The following is an 18,450-nucleotide window of genomic DNA, read 5'->3' on the forward strand; positions in this document are numbered from 1 at the left end:
GGAAACCATGCAGCCTCAGCAGAGCTTCCCTATCTGTGGGCAGATGTGGTCCTTCTCAGTCCCAGGCCTTACTCACACTCTTTAGTGAAACAGTAGGTTTAACATTTAAAATAACTGCATTTGCTGCTGTGAGGCTCACTACCAGTCCACGGTGCCGAATCCCACTTGGTGTGAAACACCTTCTACAAACCGAGCTGTATCATACTGATTTAGAGCAAGGATTCCTGGTTTAGGGAAGGACTCCAGAGATTTCAAAATGAAACTACACAATTTCAGAAACCTTTCACCTTGTTTTTAAAAACAATTAAATTGCGCATTTTCCTCAGTGAAAGAGAGAGAAGAAAAAGGCTTAATCAAGTGCAACCGGAAATGAGGAAAGCAGCTGTCCTGTGGGGGTGGGGTGGGGGCCCCAGCAATCAATCCTCAGGCTCATATAAAGTAGAAAAAGATTTTTCCTTTTTTCAAGGTGTGCTGAAGAGCAAGCAGTTCCTGTCGAGAGAGACAAGGAGACTGAGAAGATCTCACCCTGCTACCAAGCTCATGTTCAAGGTGATTTGTTCTCCTCTATGGAGGTGTGAGTACCACTCCTTCCAGTACTTCAAAGATAACCACTTCCTGTGGGTGAAGGACAGGGACACAGTCAGGAGGGAGTCACCCGGTGGCAGGAGCAGCCCTTAATGCCAGAACGGGAAAACCACTGGTCCAGACAAAGGGACTGAGGTGGTGTTTCTCCCTTGATTCAATCATTTAATGGGCTGGGTCTCATTTCAGGCACTGGCTTTATGGCGTGAAGAAGGTGGACATGACCCCTGAGCCCATGGCACTCCTGGTCTGGGCACTGAGTGTAGACCCGAGCCACAGAAGTAATACAGCCTCGGTTTCCTTCCTAAGGATAAAGATCAGGCCAAGACGGACAGGATGCTGGCAAGATGGGAGAGGAGGGGTCACTGAGTTTTAAGTTTAACTCACTCTAAATAGAACTCTGAAAATACTCAACTTACTCTAAAATTCTGAAGATATCCAGAAAAGAATTAATTACCTCTAACAGTCAAATGATGGAGGTCAAAGTAGAAAGAATGGAAAAGATACTGAGCAGGAAAGAAACAGCTGTTCCTGGTTTTACCACTCCTACAGTTCCATCTTTACACTTATTCCTTTATCCTGAGAACACAACATGTTCAACAAATGGTTATTCAACTGAACGCAGCCTTCATGTTGTGTTCTCAGGATAAAGGAGTAAGTGTAAATATGGAACTGTAGGAGTGGTAAAAGCCCTCACTTTGCTCATCTGTAAAATGGGAACGTTGGCAGAACCCAACTTTCAGGATTATCATGCTTACAAGAGATGATGAGCACATAATCAGTAGTAGTTATTATGGAAGGAAGAAAAGTTGGTAAAAGCAAAACCATAGGAGCAAAAATAAAACTCAGGTTTTATTATTTCCTAGAAATAAGGATGGACAGATCCTTGATACCGTTTGGTAATTTCCCTTGATTCTAGCTTTCCATAAGGGAAATGATTCATAAATGAAGATCTCCATCCTTTTGATGAACACCTTCAGAAGTCAGGATCGAGCTGGGCTCATGTGAGAGGGGAGGGCGCATCATGAGAACTTGAATCGTGGAGTTGGACGGAACTTCAAAAAACCCCCATACAAACCTCCCATGCAGTTGGTCCCTTTGTTCATTTAGTTATTGATCCTTTTGCTCACTTAATCACCAACACATTTACACAGTCCCCACTCTGTCCAGGCACCATTCTAGACACTGCATCACAGGAACTGCCTGTGGGCCATTGCTGACAGACAACAGTACAGAGATGACAACAATCTGTCATAATATTAGACACTCCTACAATGGCTAAGGAACTCTGGCTCGCCACAGCACCCTCATGGCTCTGCATTTTCAGACGGAAGAAGGAGACTGTGTTCCCTACACATTCTCTCTCCCCGGCCTTCCGTCTTCCTCCCCCACCCGCATGTCCCCATCTTCCCCTCTCAGGCCTCCAGGCCAGGTGTCATCACCCTGTCCATTATCCTAAGAGGGTGCAATGCCAAGCTCTAACCAATTCCTGTTTTCATTGGCCCCAGTTATAATTCTTTTTTAAAGGGAGATTAGAAAAAATTAATCCAGAAAACTAGTTATAAAATGGGCATATCCTAATTTTTTTCCTAATTCTTTAGAGTGTGTAAAACTCTTGCCATCTCCCCTACCTGATGAGATAGAGCCGACCGGACACTAAATTAGCAGCAGCTCTATGTCTCTGAATGAGCTTCTGTCTTTGAAAATGGGTTTGAAATGCCCAACCTGCCACGTATCTTATGATATCAGCAAGAAGAGGCTGGCGGACAGGAACTTGCCCGCCCACAGCCTAGTCTAAGGTTCATCTGTTCCTCTCGCTGACTGGCCTTACCTCTCTGAAGAGGCCAAGGAAAAAGGCATTTGACTTGGACTTCATTCACATATGTCATGGTGGGGAGGATAAGGCCCTAAAAGTTGAAAATCAGTCATGGTCAGAGTTAGTGAAGACTACTTTTAATATCCTGGCTTTTTTCCCCAAGTGGCTCACGAAAGGAGACCAAGGAAACTGGGGGAGGCAGGGGGCCTGGATTCAAGTTCTGCTCTGCCAGACAGGCTCGGCAACATGACGGGGCCCAATGAGAGAGCCCTGAACTTCGATGAGACGGCTTGAAAGACGATTAGATTGTACACAGAGTGGCACTACTATCTCTGTCACCTCGGATCCAGCACTGACTCAGAGGACAGAATTACAGGCTGGGCCCTGTATGAGTGTATCTCATTATCTTTCTATGCCGTGGTCTCCTGTCTTGAAGGGAGCCTGCACTTTGTCCTGGAGTTAGGCCTCTGTGGAAAAGAACTTGAGCTCAACTGAAGAGCTGTGTGTGACTCATTTCAAGAAATGCCACTAGGGATTTGTGTCTGGGGCTAGACACTTGGATCCTAGACAGTCTTCCTGTCCCCAAGGAACTTCCACAGGTGGTGAGAAGGAACACAGGTGGTGAGAAGGAACACAGCCATGGCCTGTTCAGAGATGGTAGAGCAAGGATAATAAAATCAGGCCTACATTCAGAGGAGAAATGGGTAAGAACTGCATGACAACGAGGAGGTCATCTGAATGGGTTAGTCAGATCTGTTTCCTGTCAGCAGAATTTTCAACTGCAGGGGTATTAAAAGAGGAAACAATGGATCAAAAAGGGACTTCACAGTAAGCACGTTAACAAACAGGCACTGCCTCACCTAGCTTCAGGGTACTGTGATCTCGATCATTGGCAAATGAAAATACAACTGAAATACAGAATCCTACCTTGCCTGTGGTTTGTCTTCAACCCAAAGTTCAGAGGGATAGAAGTTTCCTGGGAAAGCTCCATTCTCTTTTGCTCTTTCTTATCCTCCCTTTAGAGTTATAATTTACTAAAAATGCATCGCAAAAGAGTGGCTCACTCTGATTTTCCTAGTAGCTTCTTGAATTTTACCACAGGCATGAAATCTCCCCATTAAAGCACTGCCCGGGTTTATAATTATCATCCTGATCTGAGCTGGATTGCTATTCCAGTGTTACCAAAGCCAAAATGTGGCTGGTGGGTGGAGGAGCCGAAGCGAAGGAATGAAAAGGGAGCGGAAAATGGGAAGGCGGCTGATGTTTTCAAATACGGGACAGACCTGGAATTCAGTGGGACGAGGAGGGAGAATGTTCTGAGCAAGACATTTCAGAGCACTGTGGCAACAAATAACCCTGACGTGTCCTTATGGGTTGTCCCAGGAGTCCGCCTCCACCCTAACCAGTTAGTGGCCGCAATGGGATGGCTACTTTGCACTTACGCCCACCCTTCCTTCGGAAATTGACAAGAAGCTACACTTTGAAATGAAGAAGACATGGAGAGTCATTCCAATGTTTTGTTTTTTAATCGTTAAAAAAAAAAAAAAAAAGAGTAAGCCACAAAAGACTGCTTCCCCACTCACTCCCAACCCACACCTAACGAAATGGAGCCAGTTTAGAAACTGGAACTCCAGCCCAGTATTGAGGATTGAGAGGAGCCATAAAGAAATCCCTGAAGGATGAAAAGCGCTTTACAAAGAGTTAGGAGTGAGTGGGGCAGGATGTGTGGGGTGGGGGCGCCTCCGAGGCAGGGCTGGGGTCACTTTGCCCACGTTCTGATCGTGAGCTTTTGTCCCAGTCCATGTTCACTGTGTCAAGGGTAAGAAAAAGAGCAAGCCCTACACGTGCCCCACTTGAGGGGGCGGGGCTGTCCTCTCTAACAAATGGGGCCTGACTGCAGCACCTGGCGTGATGAAATGCTTGAGGCTGGTTGCCACTGAGTAGCTGCTGAGAGAAAAGGAAAGAGAAAATTCTCATGTGAATCCTTTGCCCACTCTTATGTATCCCGTATGCCAATTTATCAGTTATATACAATCCTCTTCCAACACTAACGGTCTGAGAGAATGAGAACGATGATGAAATGCTTATAGCCGGGTACTAAAATATGATGTTTAAGTGGACAACAAGTAAAAATGAGGCTCTGTGGGGGAATACAACCACACAGAGGAGTGAGGATTAAAGGTTGGGAACGAAGGACCTATGAGAAAGATAAAAGGAACCGCCATGTGACATAGGTTGCTGAAGAGGACGGAAATGGGCCATGTCAATCAATTTAATCCAATTGTTCTTATCAGTTCTAAGTGAAAATGGGGAAAAAATGACAGTCAAGATCCTTGACACATGACTATGTATATATTTAAGGGATACTAAATCACATAAGGGCTATAGAAATACCTAATGGTTGAACCAGAAAAAAATCATGAAGATCAATTAGTACAACCTGTTTATTTTATATACAAGAAACTGAGAATCCAAGTGCTTACGTGAAGGGCTCGGGCCTCTCTGTATCTAACCAATGACAGAAATATACTACAGGATACTTGCGTTCAAGTCCCACTGCTGTGGCTGCCACCAACTATAGGCTGGGTGGCTCTGAGGACAGAGGTCCTCATCCTGACACAGCACTGGCTGGAACCATGGGTTTCCAAGACTTCATGGTAACTTCTGGTCCCATTATCAAGCTCTAAAAGTGTGATGACACTATGAATTAAGAGCATTCCTCTAACTGTGTGAAAAAATATGCCAACAATATTGACCAACTGTTCCCCATTTCCATCTAGAAGAGAACACGATGAAACTTATCGAAACTATTTTAAGTAAGTGAAGCCAGAGCCAGCCCAAAGCCTTATGCTATGCCTGTGCAGGCAACACTACAGCTAAGTTACGGGAGGAACCACAAGGACTCCTTCCCCACAGCTCAGGGAGCAGGACACTGGCCACCACCTACAGAACCGGCATGGAGTCGAGCTCGTGAACACGATGGACCAGAGGGAAATCTCCTTGCAATTTCTGAGCAGCATCCCATAATGAAAGAGTGTGGTTGCTGGCGTGTGCTCCAAATGAAATACGGCAAAGGGATGGATTGCTACTCAATAAGGCTCCATGAGAAAAGCAAGTCTCATTTAACTCAAATGCATCACGAAGCGGGGAGAGCCTCCACCACCCCAGCCTCCTTTCCCAAGTGCGGCTTGGGGTTCCTGAGTCTCCCTGCTAGTTAGTAAGAGAGCACATGCTTGCCTTACTCTGGCAAAGCACTTTGTCACTTAATTTGCGGACAAAGGTTTGAGGCTCTTTTAAAAGAGTTTCATTTTCTTGGAAACCGGGAGGACTAGACCCACAGAACCTGAGAAATCACACCAGTGTGCAAACAGCACCACCAAGAAGTGAAACAACGGGCTTTCCTCTGCCAAACAGGGGCAGGCTTGCCCGCGATCCTCGCACCAGTGACATGACTGGCATGGGTGCTCTCCGCCGACCTGCGCGTTCTATTCAGCGATTCCGGAGGGCCTGTCCGGACGCATTAATTGGTGGTGCCGAGCAGGTCACACAAGTCATTTCCTTAACTTTCTAAGCTCTGATTTTCTCCTTCTTTGGTGACACCAAGGGGAATGTTCTGCTTGGCCCAGTTAATGGATCCAAACCCAGGTCAACACCGTGTTGACAGTCGCCATGTTATCCCGGTGAGCTGATCTCCACCAGATGGCCCCATCGTTTCTCCTAAATCACGTCCAAGCACTCGTACGTGCACGCCCTCTCTCCCCGCCCAATGAGTCTGCTCACGTGCCCTGACTGTACAGGGAGCGGTCCACGACTCTGGGCCTTTGCAGTGCTGCTTGCCCGCATCTGTAACCCTCCCCATCTTCCCCAGGGCTCTACCCTTCCTTCAGATCCTGCCTCCTCCATAGCATTTTCCCTGGGTTTCCCTGGTTTTTCCAGCCCTTGCTGATCCATCTCACCTGTACTTGTGATGTTGCTTCTGAAATATGTCGCTGACTTACTTCGCCCTGCAAATACGCAACTTTATGTGGATCCGTGTTACCTGCCTGCCACACTCCACGGCAGGGGCCCTCTGCACTGCCTGTGGTAGGAAGCCAGCACACATGGAAGGAGAGATGCCCGCATCTCCTGCTACCGGTGACGTGACACTCTGCAGGGGCCAATGGTCCTTTCGAAGGTATGCAAGATCTGGGCAGCTAGCTGCTAAGAGTGAAGGGTGAAGTTCAAAGTGCTTCGATTCCTTCATCTTCATCTACAGCACCCTGTGCATTGGGATACTTGGGATAAACCACCCCTTTTTTCATTGTTTCTTCATTATTAGATCACTCATTTAAATCAAAGAATGATCTTGATGTTGACAAAATTAACTATTCAGCTGAACAGTCATTTAGGAAAAAACACCTACAACAAAACAATAGTGTTCACAAATTGAAACCAACAATTTGACCCAGAAGGAGCCTGAACTAAAGCTGAAAGGAGACAGAGACCTTCTGCTCCTGGCCAGCTTGTGGGACAGTGTCACCCCCGGGGGGGCGGAGTGGGGGAGGGGAGAGCGCACTCTCTCCCTTCTCTCTTCCAGATGCCCGATCGGCTGGGCTCTGCCCTGTTCAGACAGAGAACCGCCCGGCAGTTCTGGCTTTTTCGTCTGAGATCCCAAACAGTGTTCCGACCTTGCAGCTACTGCGGGGGCAGGTGGAGCTGGCTGTGTCCGTCCTCAGGGTTGACAGCATGCTGGAGTCCTCTTACAAAGACCTATTTCACCTTCTTCCAGCATTATTCTGACGGCCAGGCTCCCACAGGCTTAATTAATTAAGTCATACTCCAAGGTCTCCCAAACCTATGGCCAACACTCACTCAGTCTTCATTTTACTTGACTTATTGCAACAACTGACAAATGGTACCTCATCTTTCTTGAAGCACTTTCCCGACAGCGCACTCCCCTGGGTTCTCTTCCTACATCACCTGCTGCTGCCTCCTCATCCCCCTGAGTCCCCGGGACTTAGCCCTGGGGGCTTTCTCCTCCTCTACCTCCACCCACCTGGCCAGGATTCTCATCCAGGTCCCAGGCTTTGAAATGCACCCAGAGGCTATCAGTGCTCACATGCAGTGCATCCTCCCTCGTGGACGCTAGCAAATGAACTCTGAGCCCCTGAACTTCGAGGCCCCTGAGGTGCTCATTCCAGGTTAGGTCAAACAGGGCAACGCTCTGCCCTCTTGTTTGTCTCTCCACGGTAAACAAGTATTGTTTTCATGGTCTAGTCAGTGCCACGTTTTTGACATTGTGGTGTGTTTTGGTGATGCCACTGTTCAGAGCGTGGCGCTGAGGTGCTGTGTAGAGTTCCTGAGCATAGGAGGCCAGGATGGGTGTATGGGAACATACTTGTGCTTGACAAGCTTCGCTCAGGCATAAGTCGTAGCACTGTTGGGCCTGAGTGCAATGTTAACGAATCAACAACAATATTAAATAAGGTGTCACTGAAGAGAAACACACATAAAACAAACTTATGTTATCTATCAGTTGAGAATGCTGGGGCCGGAGGCCCACAGAACTTAACCCTGCATCTCCTCTGGGAACAGTGGCTCAGTGGTCACGAACTCAGTGTTCACTGAGACTTTACAGAACATAACTACTATATATAGCGAGAACAGTATAGTTCCAGACTGGATCTCTCTCCAGAACTCCACACTCATATTCCAGCACCTCCTCGACCTTGCGAACTTTAACAAATCGAAACCAAACCCCTGGTAATATTTCTGCAACTTGCTCCTCCCACGGGCTTCTTGATTAAAGGTGCTCAGGCCAAAAGCATTTGGAATTATCCTCGCTTTGTCTTTCAATTTTCCGGAAAAATCTTGATGACACTACCTTCAAATTCTATCTGGAAATTGACAGCTTCGCACCACTTCCGCTCTGCCAGCCTGGCCCAGCCTGTTCCCTAAAGGGATGCTGGTTAAGGTCACATTGCACTGGGCCTTATCTTGGAACACGCCGATGGCTTCCTGCCACCCTGAGTGAAAGCCACAGCCTTGACAATGACTTGTAGTCCTGGTCTGCACATGCTCTGCCTGTTACTGCTCTGACTTTATCTGCTGCTCCTCTACTTTGCTCAACCCACTCACTCTTGCCTCGGGGCCTTTGCACAATCCTCAGAAAGCTCTTCCTCCAAATAACAACACGGCCGGCTCTTCCCGTTCCGTCACATCCTTACCCCACTGCCACCCCTTCTGCGCGAGGGCTGCCCTGATCATCGTATTGAAAACCATAACCCCTGCCACATACACACATATGTGATTTTCTCTTTCCTGCTTCATTTTTCTTCAGAGCACTTATCACCGTCTATGATATTAATTAACAAACACAGCTGTTTGCGTATTATATCTCCCTTATTATAGGTGGGACTTTCATCTATTGTTTTTGTTTTTTTTTCTACAGATACATCTACAGTACTTAGAACAGAAGGTAGGCACAAAATAAATAATTCTTGAATGGATGAGTAATGTAGCACAGACCACACATTATTCAGTGTCCCCGCTTGCCCTCTGTGTCTCACGGTAATACTGTGAGCACTCCGAGGTCAGTGACTCTTCCTTACGCATATTTATATTTCTAACACCAAACCACTGTGCACGTGGCACATGACAGAAATTCAGTAAATACAGGCTGAACAAATGGAAGGGGAGACAAGAAAAAAGTCACCAATTTTCATGACCCTTGGGTTTTTACTCAATCTACAGGCATCTGTGCAAAGATGAGTAAGACAGTGCTCTAGAGGAGCCCACCAGCGCAGCGGGGGACAGACACAGATAAACATGGACGCCGCTGCAACGTGCTCAGAGCGGAGATGAGGAAAGGCTCGAGGCGGAGAACCAGGATAACGAAGGAGAGGGTGGGTGTTGGGAGAGCCATCAAAGCAGGGGTGACGTGTAAGCGGGGCTCTGATGGCTGAGTAGGAGTTTGTCATGCAGCCCGTGGGGGAGAAATTCAGCCCAGTGCCCGGGGTATGTCTCGTAGAGCTCCCCCAGAGGGCTCCTTCCTTGTTCTGAAAAGTCTTTCAGGAGTCTCGGAGCTCAAGAAGCGTGAATGGAAGTGCTATATTCCCAGAGTCCTCCTTTCCCCTTCCACACTCACAGGAAACTCAGCATCCCATGGCAGAATCACCCAAGGGCTCCACCTGCAGCCATCATTTAGGGCAGAAAGAGCAAGGGCCATGTCTAAGCATCGTTCCCAGTTCTCAGACTCATCAGTGTCCTATGTATAAAGAGAACCAGACCCCCTCGGGCAGCAGCCACTTAGAAACCCAGAGAAACTGCCATTCCATGGGCTCTGCCAAGACTCAAAGAAGCAAAAATTCATTTAGAAAGTGCTAGAGTTTTCCAACATGAGAGCCAAGTATGAGAAGAGTGTGGAGCTTACACACGCATGGACATTCTTCGTCAGAGTGTTCCATCACAGTGCGAGCGCCGACTCCCTCTGAAGGGGAGTGCTGGCAGCCACCTCCCCACGCCCCGCGCACAAGGCTCCTTCACCCAGAGCGGCCTGGGCACCGGACTGCTGACGAGGCAGAGCCACCCTGGCAGGGCACCACGACCTCACAGGCATCCTCACTGTCTAATGTCTGTGGTTGGAACAGGCTTTCACCCTCCCCATCTTTTAAGAGAAAGGAGTATGAGCTCATCCCTTTGTTTTTATTTGCCACTTGCCTGATGGCTCAGACTGAGCTGGAGGAATTCCACACATCCCTCACATGCTCACACTTCCACCCACCTCCACCCCCAGGCATACACATGCATGTACACACGTGTCACAGCCCTGATTCCAAGAGTCTCTGACGGGGTCCAGCCTATCCCTGCAACCATCACTTTATTCTCCTAGAAAAGAGATGGCTCTCTGCGCCATTACCTCCACCAAGGCCGTGCCGGCTTCTTAAACACGATGAGAATGATCTCTCCTTCTCTGTCTAGTGCGTGCACACAACCCAGGGACACAATCCCCACCCGTGACAGTCAAGAGCTGAGCAGCACAGAGCACACCTTCTCGTCCCCTGCCACACACCCACCATCTGTATCTCTTCCTTCTAAACATTCTTTTCTCTCATGTTATTCTCTGTTCCCCAGACTGCTTTTTTCTCCTCTCCTTTGAGTTCCTTAAATGAAACAGCTGTGACATAACATCCATTATTTTGCAAACACTTGAAAAGCTGTGAAGTGCCTTCTGAGTCACCTGGAGTGTCCCACAATGCTCTGGGACCCAGGCCCATTTACTGTGAGGCCTGCTCTCGGCCTGCTCTCAGCCTACCCAGAAGGCGGCCTGACTGTACCCAGAGACAGAGAGGAACGATGTGGCTCATGGGGCATTCCCCACTCTCCTCCAAGGCAGGCTTCCTGTTCTTATTAAGAAAGGCCATCATGGTTTGCACGATGAGAATTCAGCCTTGGTGTCCATTCTCTAAATGTCTTTTTCAATCTCAATCTTAACCCTGTTCTCAGACATCTGTAGTCTGCACCCTCTCCCCAGGCTTTTTCCCACTAGGGCTTTTGCGCACACTGACGCCTCTACCTGGAACATTCTCTCCCCTAAGTTCCCATGGCTGACTGCCCAAGTCTTCTCCCTGTCCCCTTAACCCAGTCCCGGTCCTTCTGTGCCTCTGTTACTCTATCACATGCCCCCATTTTTTGTTTATTTGTAGCAGTTACCTGAAAAACTCTGTTCATTCATTTATTTCCTTGTTTACAGACTGTCACTCTCAACTAAAATTGTAAGCTCCACCAGGCAGGCACCCTGCCCATCTCATTCACTGCTGTCACCCCAGTGCCTAGAACAGCATCTAGTGCATAGCAGGCACTTTAATATACATTTGCTGAATGGATGTATTTGTGTAAGTGAAAGTCCTAAACACTTTGCAGAGAGTTCCGACAGCCTTTCTCCAGGCCCCAGAAGACAGAAGATGAATCTCAGCGTCCACGTGTTCACATGTCAGCAGCCTTCTTTGCATTCTCTATGTTTAGTACAAAAGGACACAGGTTTCTGCTTTTAGGGAAAACTCTCATTCTTGGCTTCTCCAGTACAGATCAGGATTCGCTAATTCAAGAGAGTGACTTTGTCAAGGTTTGAACCAGTCCTTCCACCAAGGTTTTCTTTCCAGCTGCCTCTATCTCAACATTTAAAATGTTTTATCTGTGTTTGCACCTTATCGTTAGCTCAGTGTCTCACTGTAAACCATTTGAAAACACACATATATGCAATGTTTCTGGTATTAGAGCCTGGCAATTCACCCAAACCAACTCCCGGCCTGAAGTCAGGCCCACACACACATCCAGCAGGATTTCTGCCCAGCCCTTAAAGGCTTCGAGGGAAACCTCCCTTCTGACTCGTCCCAGTGTCTCTCAATCTTTTCATTCTTCCCTCAAGTGAAATGAAGGCAGCTGTGACCAGGCGCCAGGCTCAGATGCTAAGAAGACAGATGCAGTTGACATGTGGTGACACGACACACATACACACACACACACACACACAGAGTCCTTACCAACGTAGCCGGGAGTCCCACAGGCTGTGGACATCACATCTCCTTTGCCCTCCATCTTTGACAATCCAAAGTCACTAATCATTATTTTGGACTCCTCATCTTGACTATAGTACAACAGATTTTCAGGCTAGGAAGAAAATAAGAAAAAAAATTGCAAACTGTGTTTACAGCTGGTTCAGTTGTGGCCGACTCAGCAAACCACAAAATCTAGTCACTATTCAAGAACATACTTGAGCTTTAGATGCAGTAAATGTATTAAGAAAAGAAAAGTGGTTTTTAATAAAGCCCTGCAGAGGGTTGTGCACAGCAGAGGGCACTCGCTGGTTTTCAATAAATGTTGTCCCCTTCCCCTTATTAGTATTGTCTCTACTGGAAAAATCTGACCATATTTGGAGGCAATCTAGTGTAAACATTAGAATAAAAGGAGCCATTTTAAACCGGAGCTGGAACTGCCATGCCAGAGGAACTGCCTTGTAAGTTTTATGCCTCAACCCTTGGAAGGTGATGAATAGGGCAAAATAATCTTTGGATGGGGCCAACTGTCTCCCAAAGAACCGTTTGCAAAGATAACAAGAAAGCAGTTATTATGACTACTGGACTGAAAATTAACATTTATGGAATTAGCACCACTATGTTACGTTACCTGTACTGGTAGAAAGGTCTTCCTTCTACGGATGTACTTGTCCTCCTTCCCTTTCTCATCAATACCCACTGCTTTGTCTTCTAATCAGAATATTATTTGGCCTTCTGCCTGAATGAACGCCACCCGAATAGCTAGCTATTCTTGCTGGTCTCAAACGCTAGTTGCCTCTTATTTTGAGAGGCCTTTTATTTTTAGGTTAGCACTAGAAAGCTGATGCCTCTCAGACCTGTCCATTCATTTCCTGGGTTAGGGGAAAGGGGATCCCGAGAAGTAAAATTACTTTTGCAGGAGCTCCTTTGTTGCTTTTATCAGGTCCTTTTTAGCAATCTTTCTCTGATCCAAGGGTCCCCCTCCACGCGCTCGGTAACATCCCGATCAGTAGGTCTGGCAGATGGGGGTTGGGGGAGGGCGCGATCTCCCCTTTCCTGAGCCAGCTGACACCTGCTCACTCTGCTCCCTGGGAAGCAGAGGGATGTCATCAGGGAATGAATCTGTGCTGGAAGATCTAGCACTTTCTAGCCAAGTGTCCCTAAGCACCCTGAGCTTCTGTTCGCCTTCCTATGAAACGCAAACTGGGATGGCTCCTCATTTGCTTCCCTGAACAGGACCCGGCAGAGCTCAGGCAGCAGGATGTTCCTCGCCTGGCCAACTTCTGACCATCTGAGCGCAGTTCTGGCTCCAGGGGAGCTGTGCACATCAGCCCCCAGTACGGGAGGGGCTGGGGGCCGAGGGGGAGACAGTGAAGCTTCATTTTTACAGTGTTTTATGTAAAACTGGGGAATCTCACTGTTCCTAGCAAAGAATGGGGGCGAGGCTTACGGAGACCGAGGGAGGCTTCACGGCCTCAGAGCTGACTCTGCTCCACCGGTTAAGAACCTGAATAGAGGTACTCAAGTTTTTTGTCTGTTTTTGAAGAGTTGCTCAATTAATGATGCTGTCACTGAGGGAGATAACGCCAAAGACTGACACCTCTGCTGTCAACCAGTTTCACCCCCTACCGGGAAAATACTGAAGATTTACCAAGTGAAGAGTACTCATGTCTCTCATTTATACCAAACCACAAAGGAAATGCAGCAGGAAGAGTCGGAACCAGGGAACTCATTTGCCCACACCATTTCCTGCTTGGCTCTCTTCCCAATCTCAACAGTGAAGCAATATTCTCCCTCGTCAGTGGTTTGTGGTGAATCTTCGGTTCCTAATTATTAAATTTTAGGAACTATTCTTACACAGAGTACAGACTCGTTTAGAAAAGAGGTCCTTGGCCTAGCTGTGCAGCAGAATCCGCCGTGAAGGTACCAGACATCTCGATATGCTGTTCTCCGGGAGATGTGGGGCTGCATCCAGGCCTCTGGAGCTTAGGGATTCTGAGGTGCACCCAGTGCTGTGGAACCATTTTGAGAACGACCAAGACTCCGTCCTTGACCCAACCTTAGTCAGAGGAGCCCTCTTCTCCACTAGGCCTCGACCCTGGCTTTCTGCATCCCTCCTGTCCTCACTGGGCCTGCACAGCCCAGTCTTTGCAAGAATCCTGATAAATCAGTTTAGGGAGAATCCTTCACTCTTGATAGCTGGTCAAGTTCTTCACCCCTCGCCTTTGATATTCTTAAAAAATATTATTCGGACACTCGTTAAAGGCAGTAAGGAAGACTGGATTTGAGGGGCATGATGCAGTGGGGTTTGCAGTTGCAGGGAGAGACTGGACTCAGTTCTGAACACATGAGGACAAGTGGAGATTTAGAGCTAAGAAGCAGGGTGGGGGTCGGTGGGTGGAAAATGAGTAAGAGGGGATGTCCAGGGTAAGGGGGCTTCTGTATACACTGACTTTACAAGAGCTTTGCTGCAGACCAGGGTGATTGGATATAGAGGGTGGGGGACAAGGAACTTGATTAGATATCCAGGGTCAGGACTTCTGCTAAACGAACTCAGTAGGACTCAGCAGGACTCTCGCTAGGACTGAAGTAAGTGGGCAGGGTCACTGGACTCAGGACAAGCCCAAGGTCAGGGCCTAGTCAGAAAGAAAGCTCAGGGGGGCTCACGTTGGTCAAAATCTCCTTTTTCTGTCAATGTCTAAGTTCTTGACCTGCCTTTAGCAAGACTCCCCATACCCTCAATGTCTCCCCTTAGTAACTTTCCACTCATGACCCCCACCACGCTCAATGGTTGTAAATCCCCACGCGGCCTTGCTGAATTCGGAGTTGGACTCAATGCTCTCCCCTACTGCAGCAGTCCTGAATAAAGTCTTTCTTGCAGTTTTAACAAGGGTCAGAATTATTTTTTTCTTCAGCAGAACCCAAAGGAAAGAAACAAAACAAAACACTATTCTTCACCACAAATAATAACACAAAGAGGAATGGCATTTAATAGTCACCGTGACTCAAATTCTATGGATGAAGCACGAGGTCAGAAGAAAATCAATGCATGCTTGAAGATGCTTTCAATGAGTTCTAAAGGAGGATAAAATGGGCCAATCGATAGATATGATAATACTTAGAAAGTGGGGGAATGACCTAATCAAAAAGTGCATGTGGTTTGTCTGTTCTCTGAATGGTTAGGGGTTACCCTTTGATGAACAGTAAGGAGCCATGTGGGTGTAGAGAGGGGCCTTTCTTTTTCTTTTTTTTTTAAGTGTCTGATTTTTAATCTTCCTTGTCCCAGCACTTCTGCAGCCGTAAAGTCAGTGATCCCCTGATTCTGAACAAGGCTGCCTCCAGGCAAGAGATTGCAGAGAGCCCTTAATCCCTTCTTACACATCCCTCGGACAGGAGGCTGGCTGGGGTCAGTGAAGCACTCTTCTGAAGAACAATTATCCCTAAGGAGGGCTCAGCGGGCGTCATTCACAGTTCAGATCAATACTTTTAATTGGCTCAAGACTGGTAAAGAAAGCAGGGCTTTTTTGGGGGGGCAGGGGCAGGGAAGAAAGGGGGAGAGGACAGGCTCAGGGATCATCTGGATGGAGGCCCCAGTTGTCAGGAGGAGGTCTGTGAGAGTGGGGGATGGGGGTGGAGAGAGCTTACAATTCTGCTTGGGGTCCTAGGAGGCCCAGGAAAACACCTGCAAATTAGCTTTCTGTACTTTATAACATCTCTGCAAAACAACTGGTGGCCAATACCTGAATTGAAATGTCAATCTTAACCCTTTAATATTCACATAGCAAGCTTTTAAAAGATCTAAAGTACCATTTTCCCTAAAGTTAATGTTATACATAATTGTCCTAATCAGGTGATTTTCAACTGGGGGCAGTTACGCTCCCCAGAGGACAGTTGGCAATGGCTAGAGTCATTTTTGGTGAGCACAGCTCTAGGAGCCGTACTGGCAACTAGTGTGTGGAGGCCAGGGGTGCTGCTAAACATCCCACAACGCACAGCACAGCCCCTGCCACAAGTCAGACCCCAGCTCTCAATGTCGCTCGCATGGGGCTGGGCCCCTGCCCTAATCTGAGGCAGTAGTGGGCATTTTCTGTCTCAATCTTTGCTTTGAAAAAAGAACAACTGATGGGCTCCAGTAGCTTCCAGGCACAAGAATACATTTCTGGAGGAAGAAGGGAGAACATTCCCATCCCCAGATGTGCCCTAATTCTGAACTAACTCAATCATATTCTCTATTGCTCTGGCCTAGATCATACAGTTTGTTTTAATTTCTTAGCTGTTTATGAAAATTTAATATCGACTTCCTCCACACAGATCAAACTCCTCTGTGCCTCTGCGAAGAGATCACATAAAGGCCCTAAAATGGCCACGTTCCTTCCACAACTGCAAGCCCCGTGAGAGATCTTAAAGCCCCATGGGCTGGGGGCTGCATTTCTCCAAAAGCACCCGTCAGCCCATCTGCCTTTCTATGGGGGAGAGAAACACTGCCCCTCCAGGAAATGGCCTGTCTGCTTAGAAATTATTTCTAGTGAGCACAGCCAGTTCATCATGTCACATCTCTGTGCCTGTCACACTAACTCGTTCACAGAGAGCTGCCTGCTGTGTTCTGGAAGCACAGAACTAGCATTTGGTGAGGGCACAAGAGAGCAGAGCAGGCAGCGCTACCTGACACAGAAGGCTTCCCTAGCCCTTCCCTGGCCCTCAGAAGGACCTCCAGGACCTGAAGGTTAGCTAGTTGTGCCCTCAGCCCACTTCACCTGTCAAGAAGCCTGCAGAGGGCAGAGGGTAAGGACTTCATCGACATTCCCAAACGCCCTCATCCAGCAGTTCTCCAAGAGTGGTTCCCAGGCCAACATCAGCATCACCTGTAAAACCCTTAGAAATGCAAGTTCTTGGGCCCCACTGTGGACCTAGAGAATCAGAACCTCTGGGGTGGGACCAACAATCTGTGTTTTTAGAAGCCCTCCAGACAATTCTGATGCAGGCTAATATTTGGGAGCCACTCCATTAGTCAATGGAAAATGGTAACATGGACAGATAAAGAGAAAACTTTACAGTGAGTCTTTATGAAAGGAAAAGCTATACCATTTAACACCTTGAGTCCCAGTACCAGATAATGGGAAGATGCTAAAATTCAATTTTTACTAATATTTTAGGATTTACTCTTTAAATTGATTAGATTTCCCATAGTCATGTGTAGTATAGCTTCAGTAGAATATAATTTCTGTGTTTATGACATGAGTGGAGGGTATTCGTGCTGGAATGAGAAATTTCTACCTTGACTGGTGCAGCGAGCTCTAGGGACTGGACCTGTAACTATTGTAAAATGAAGTCACATTACAGCCTTGGGTCAACAATGCTGGTTGTCCTGTTCCTCAAATTGATACGTGCAATATCTACCATCGGATAGCTACACAGACCCGGGGAGAAATGTATTGCCAAGAGGCCCAAATACAGCTCAGGTCCTTCAACGCTATTAGGTGAAGGGTCAGGATGCCAAAATCTCATAAGAAAAAGATGAGAAAGGAAGCTCCTGGACACTGCAGAAGGCTGTAGTTGCAGCTCATTAAACCCATTTTTCCTGATAAGCTTCCACGTCTCTTCTCTCTCATCTCATGCCCTCTACCCACTTGCTCCTTTTCTTTCACACGGTGCATTGTGCTGGAACAGGGCTGGAACTGGGAGGAGAATGAAGAGCCGCACTGGGAGAAAGGTTTTTGTGGCTTATACATCTTGAACAAAATCACCTTTCAGATAGGCTTGCATCAATACATAACCTACCTCCTGGTGGCCCTTTCGTTATCAAAGGGTTATAAAATCTCCCAGACAATGGCCAGCTCCATTGATTTTCATCTTCTTTCAAGAAACTTCTGGGTCCCAAAGGCCCCGATGATGACTAACAGTACACAAACACCCACCCTTCACTACACCTATATCTACATCAAAACAACCCCATCCCTCCTCTGGAGCCATTCCTCTCAGACAGGTGCACTGTGGGTCGGAGAGTAGCTAGAAGGTTGTTGCTAAGCGATGGCCTTACCTTGAGGTCCCTGTGGACGATTCCCATTCTGTGAAGATAGTAAACAGCATCCAAGACCTGGCGGATCAGAGTGCTGGCATCTTTCTCTGTGTAAAATCCTTTCTCCACTATCCGATCAAACAGTTCTCCACCGGATACACTGTTTAAAAAAAAAAAAGGGAACAAATTAGAAGTTTGAGAGGATCTATTGAATCATTCAGAAAAAAACATCAATAAGAGCTTTCCATGTGATAAAAGAACCAACTTTTATTTAAAAAATGAATCCACTATCAGAGTTAGATTTTGTCCCATCTATTCCCCAGAAGGTGACACCAGGGAAGTGCTTCTGTGTCATGGTGGTACAAATTTCCAGGATGAAATAAAGGAAAATAAGCCAGGACCCAGGACTGGCCAGGCTTGACAAGCCTCTCCTGGCTTCTGTGTCCATGCTAAGGTGACAACGTAAAGTCAGAATAACCTTCCAGAATTTCAGCATCATCAGA

The 18,450-nt window shown here is 47.3% G+C and overlaps 1 protein-coding gene across 1 annotated transcript in view; it reads right to left on the reverse strand.

Annotated features, from left to right (window-relative positions):
* Nucleotides 1-18,450, reverse strand: part of CAMK1D (calcium/calmodulin dependent protein kinase ID) — a 219,982-nt gene that overhangs the window by 30,252 nt on the left and 171,280 nt on the right. Inside the window, exons 4-5 of the mRNA XM_011359653.2 lie at nucleotides 17,969-18,107; nucleotides 11,920-12,046 (exon numbers count right to left, since the gene is read on the reverse strand). Of these exons, the coding sequence (XP_011357955.2) occupies nucleotides 11,920-12,046; nucleotides 17,969-18,107 (266 nt within the window). The remainder of the gene's footprint in view (nucleotides 1-11,919; nucleotides 12,047-17,968; nucleotides 18,108-18,450) is intronic.

The sequence above is a fragment of the Pteropus vampyrus genome, unplaced genomic scaffold, assembly GCF_000151845.1.
Source record: "Pteropus vampyrus isolate Shadow unplaced genomic scaffold, Pvam_2.0 Scaffold49, whole genome shotgun sequence".
In the NCBI taxonomy this organism is placed as follows: domain Eukaryota; kingdom Metazoa; phylum Chordata; class Mammalia; order Chiroptera; family Pteropodidae; genus Pteropus; species Pteropus vampyrus.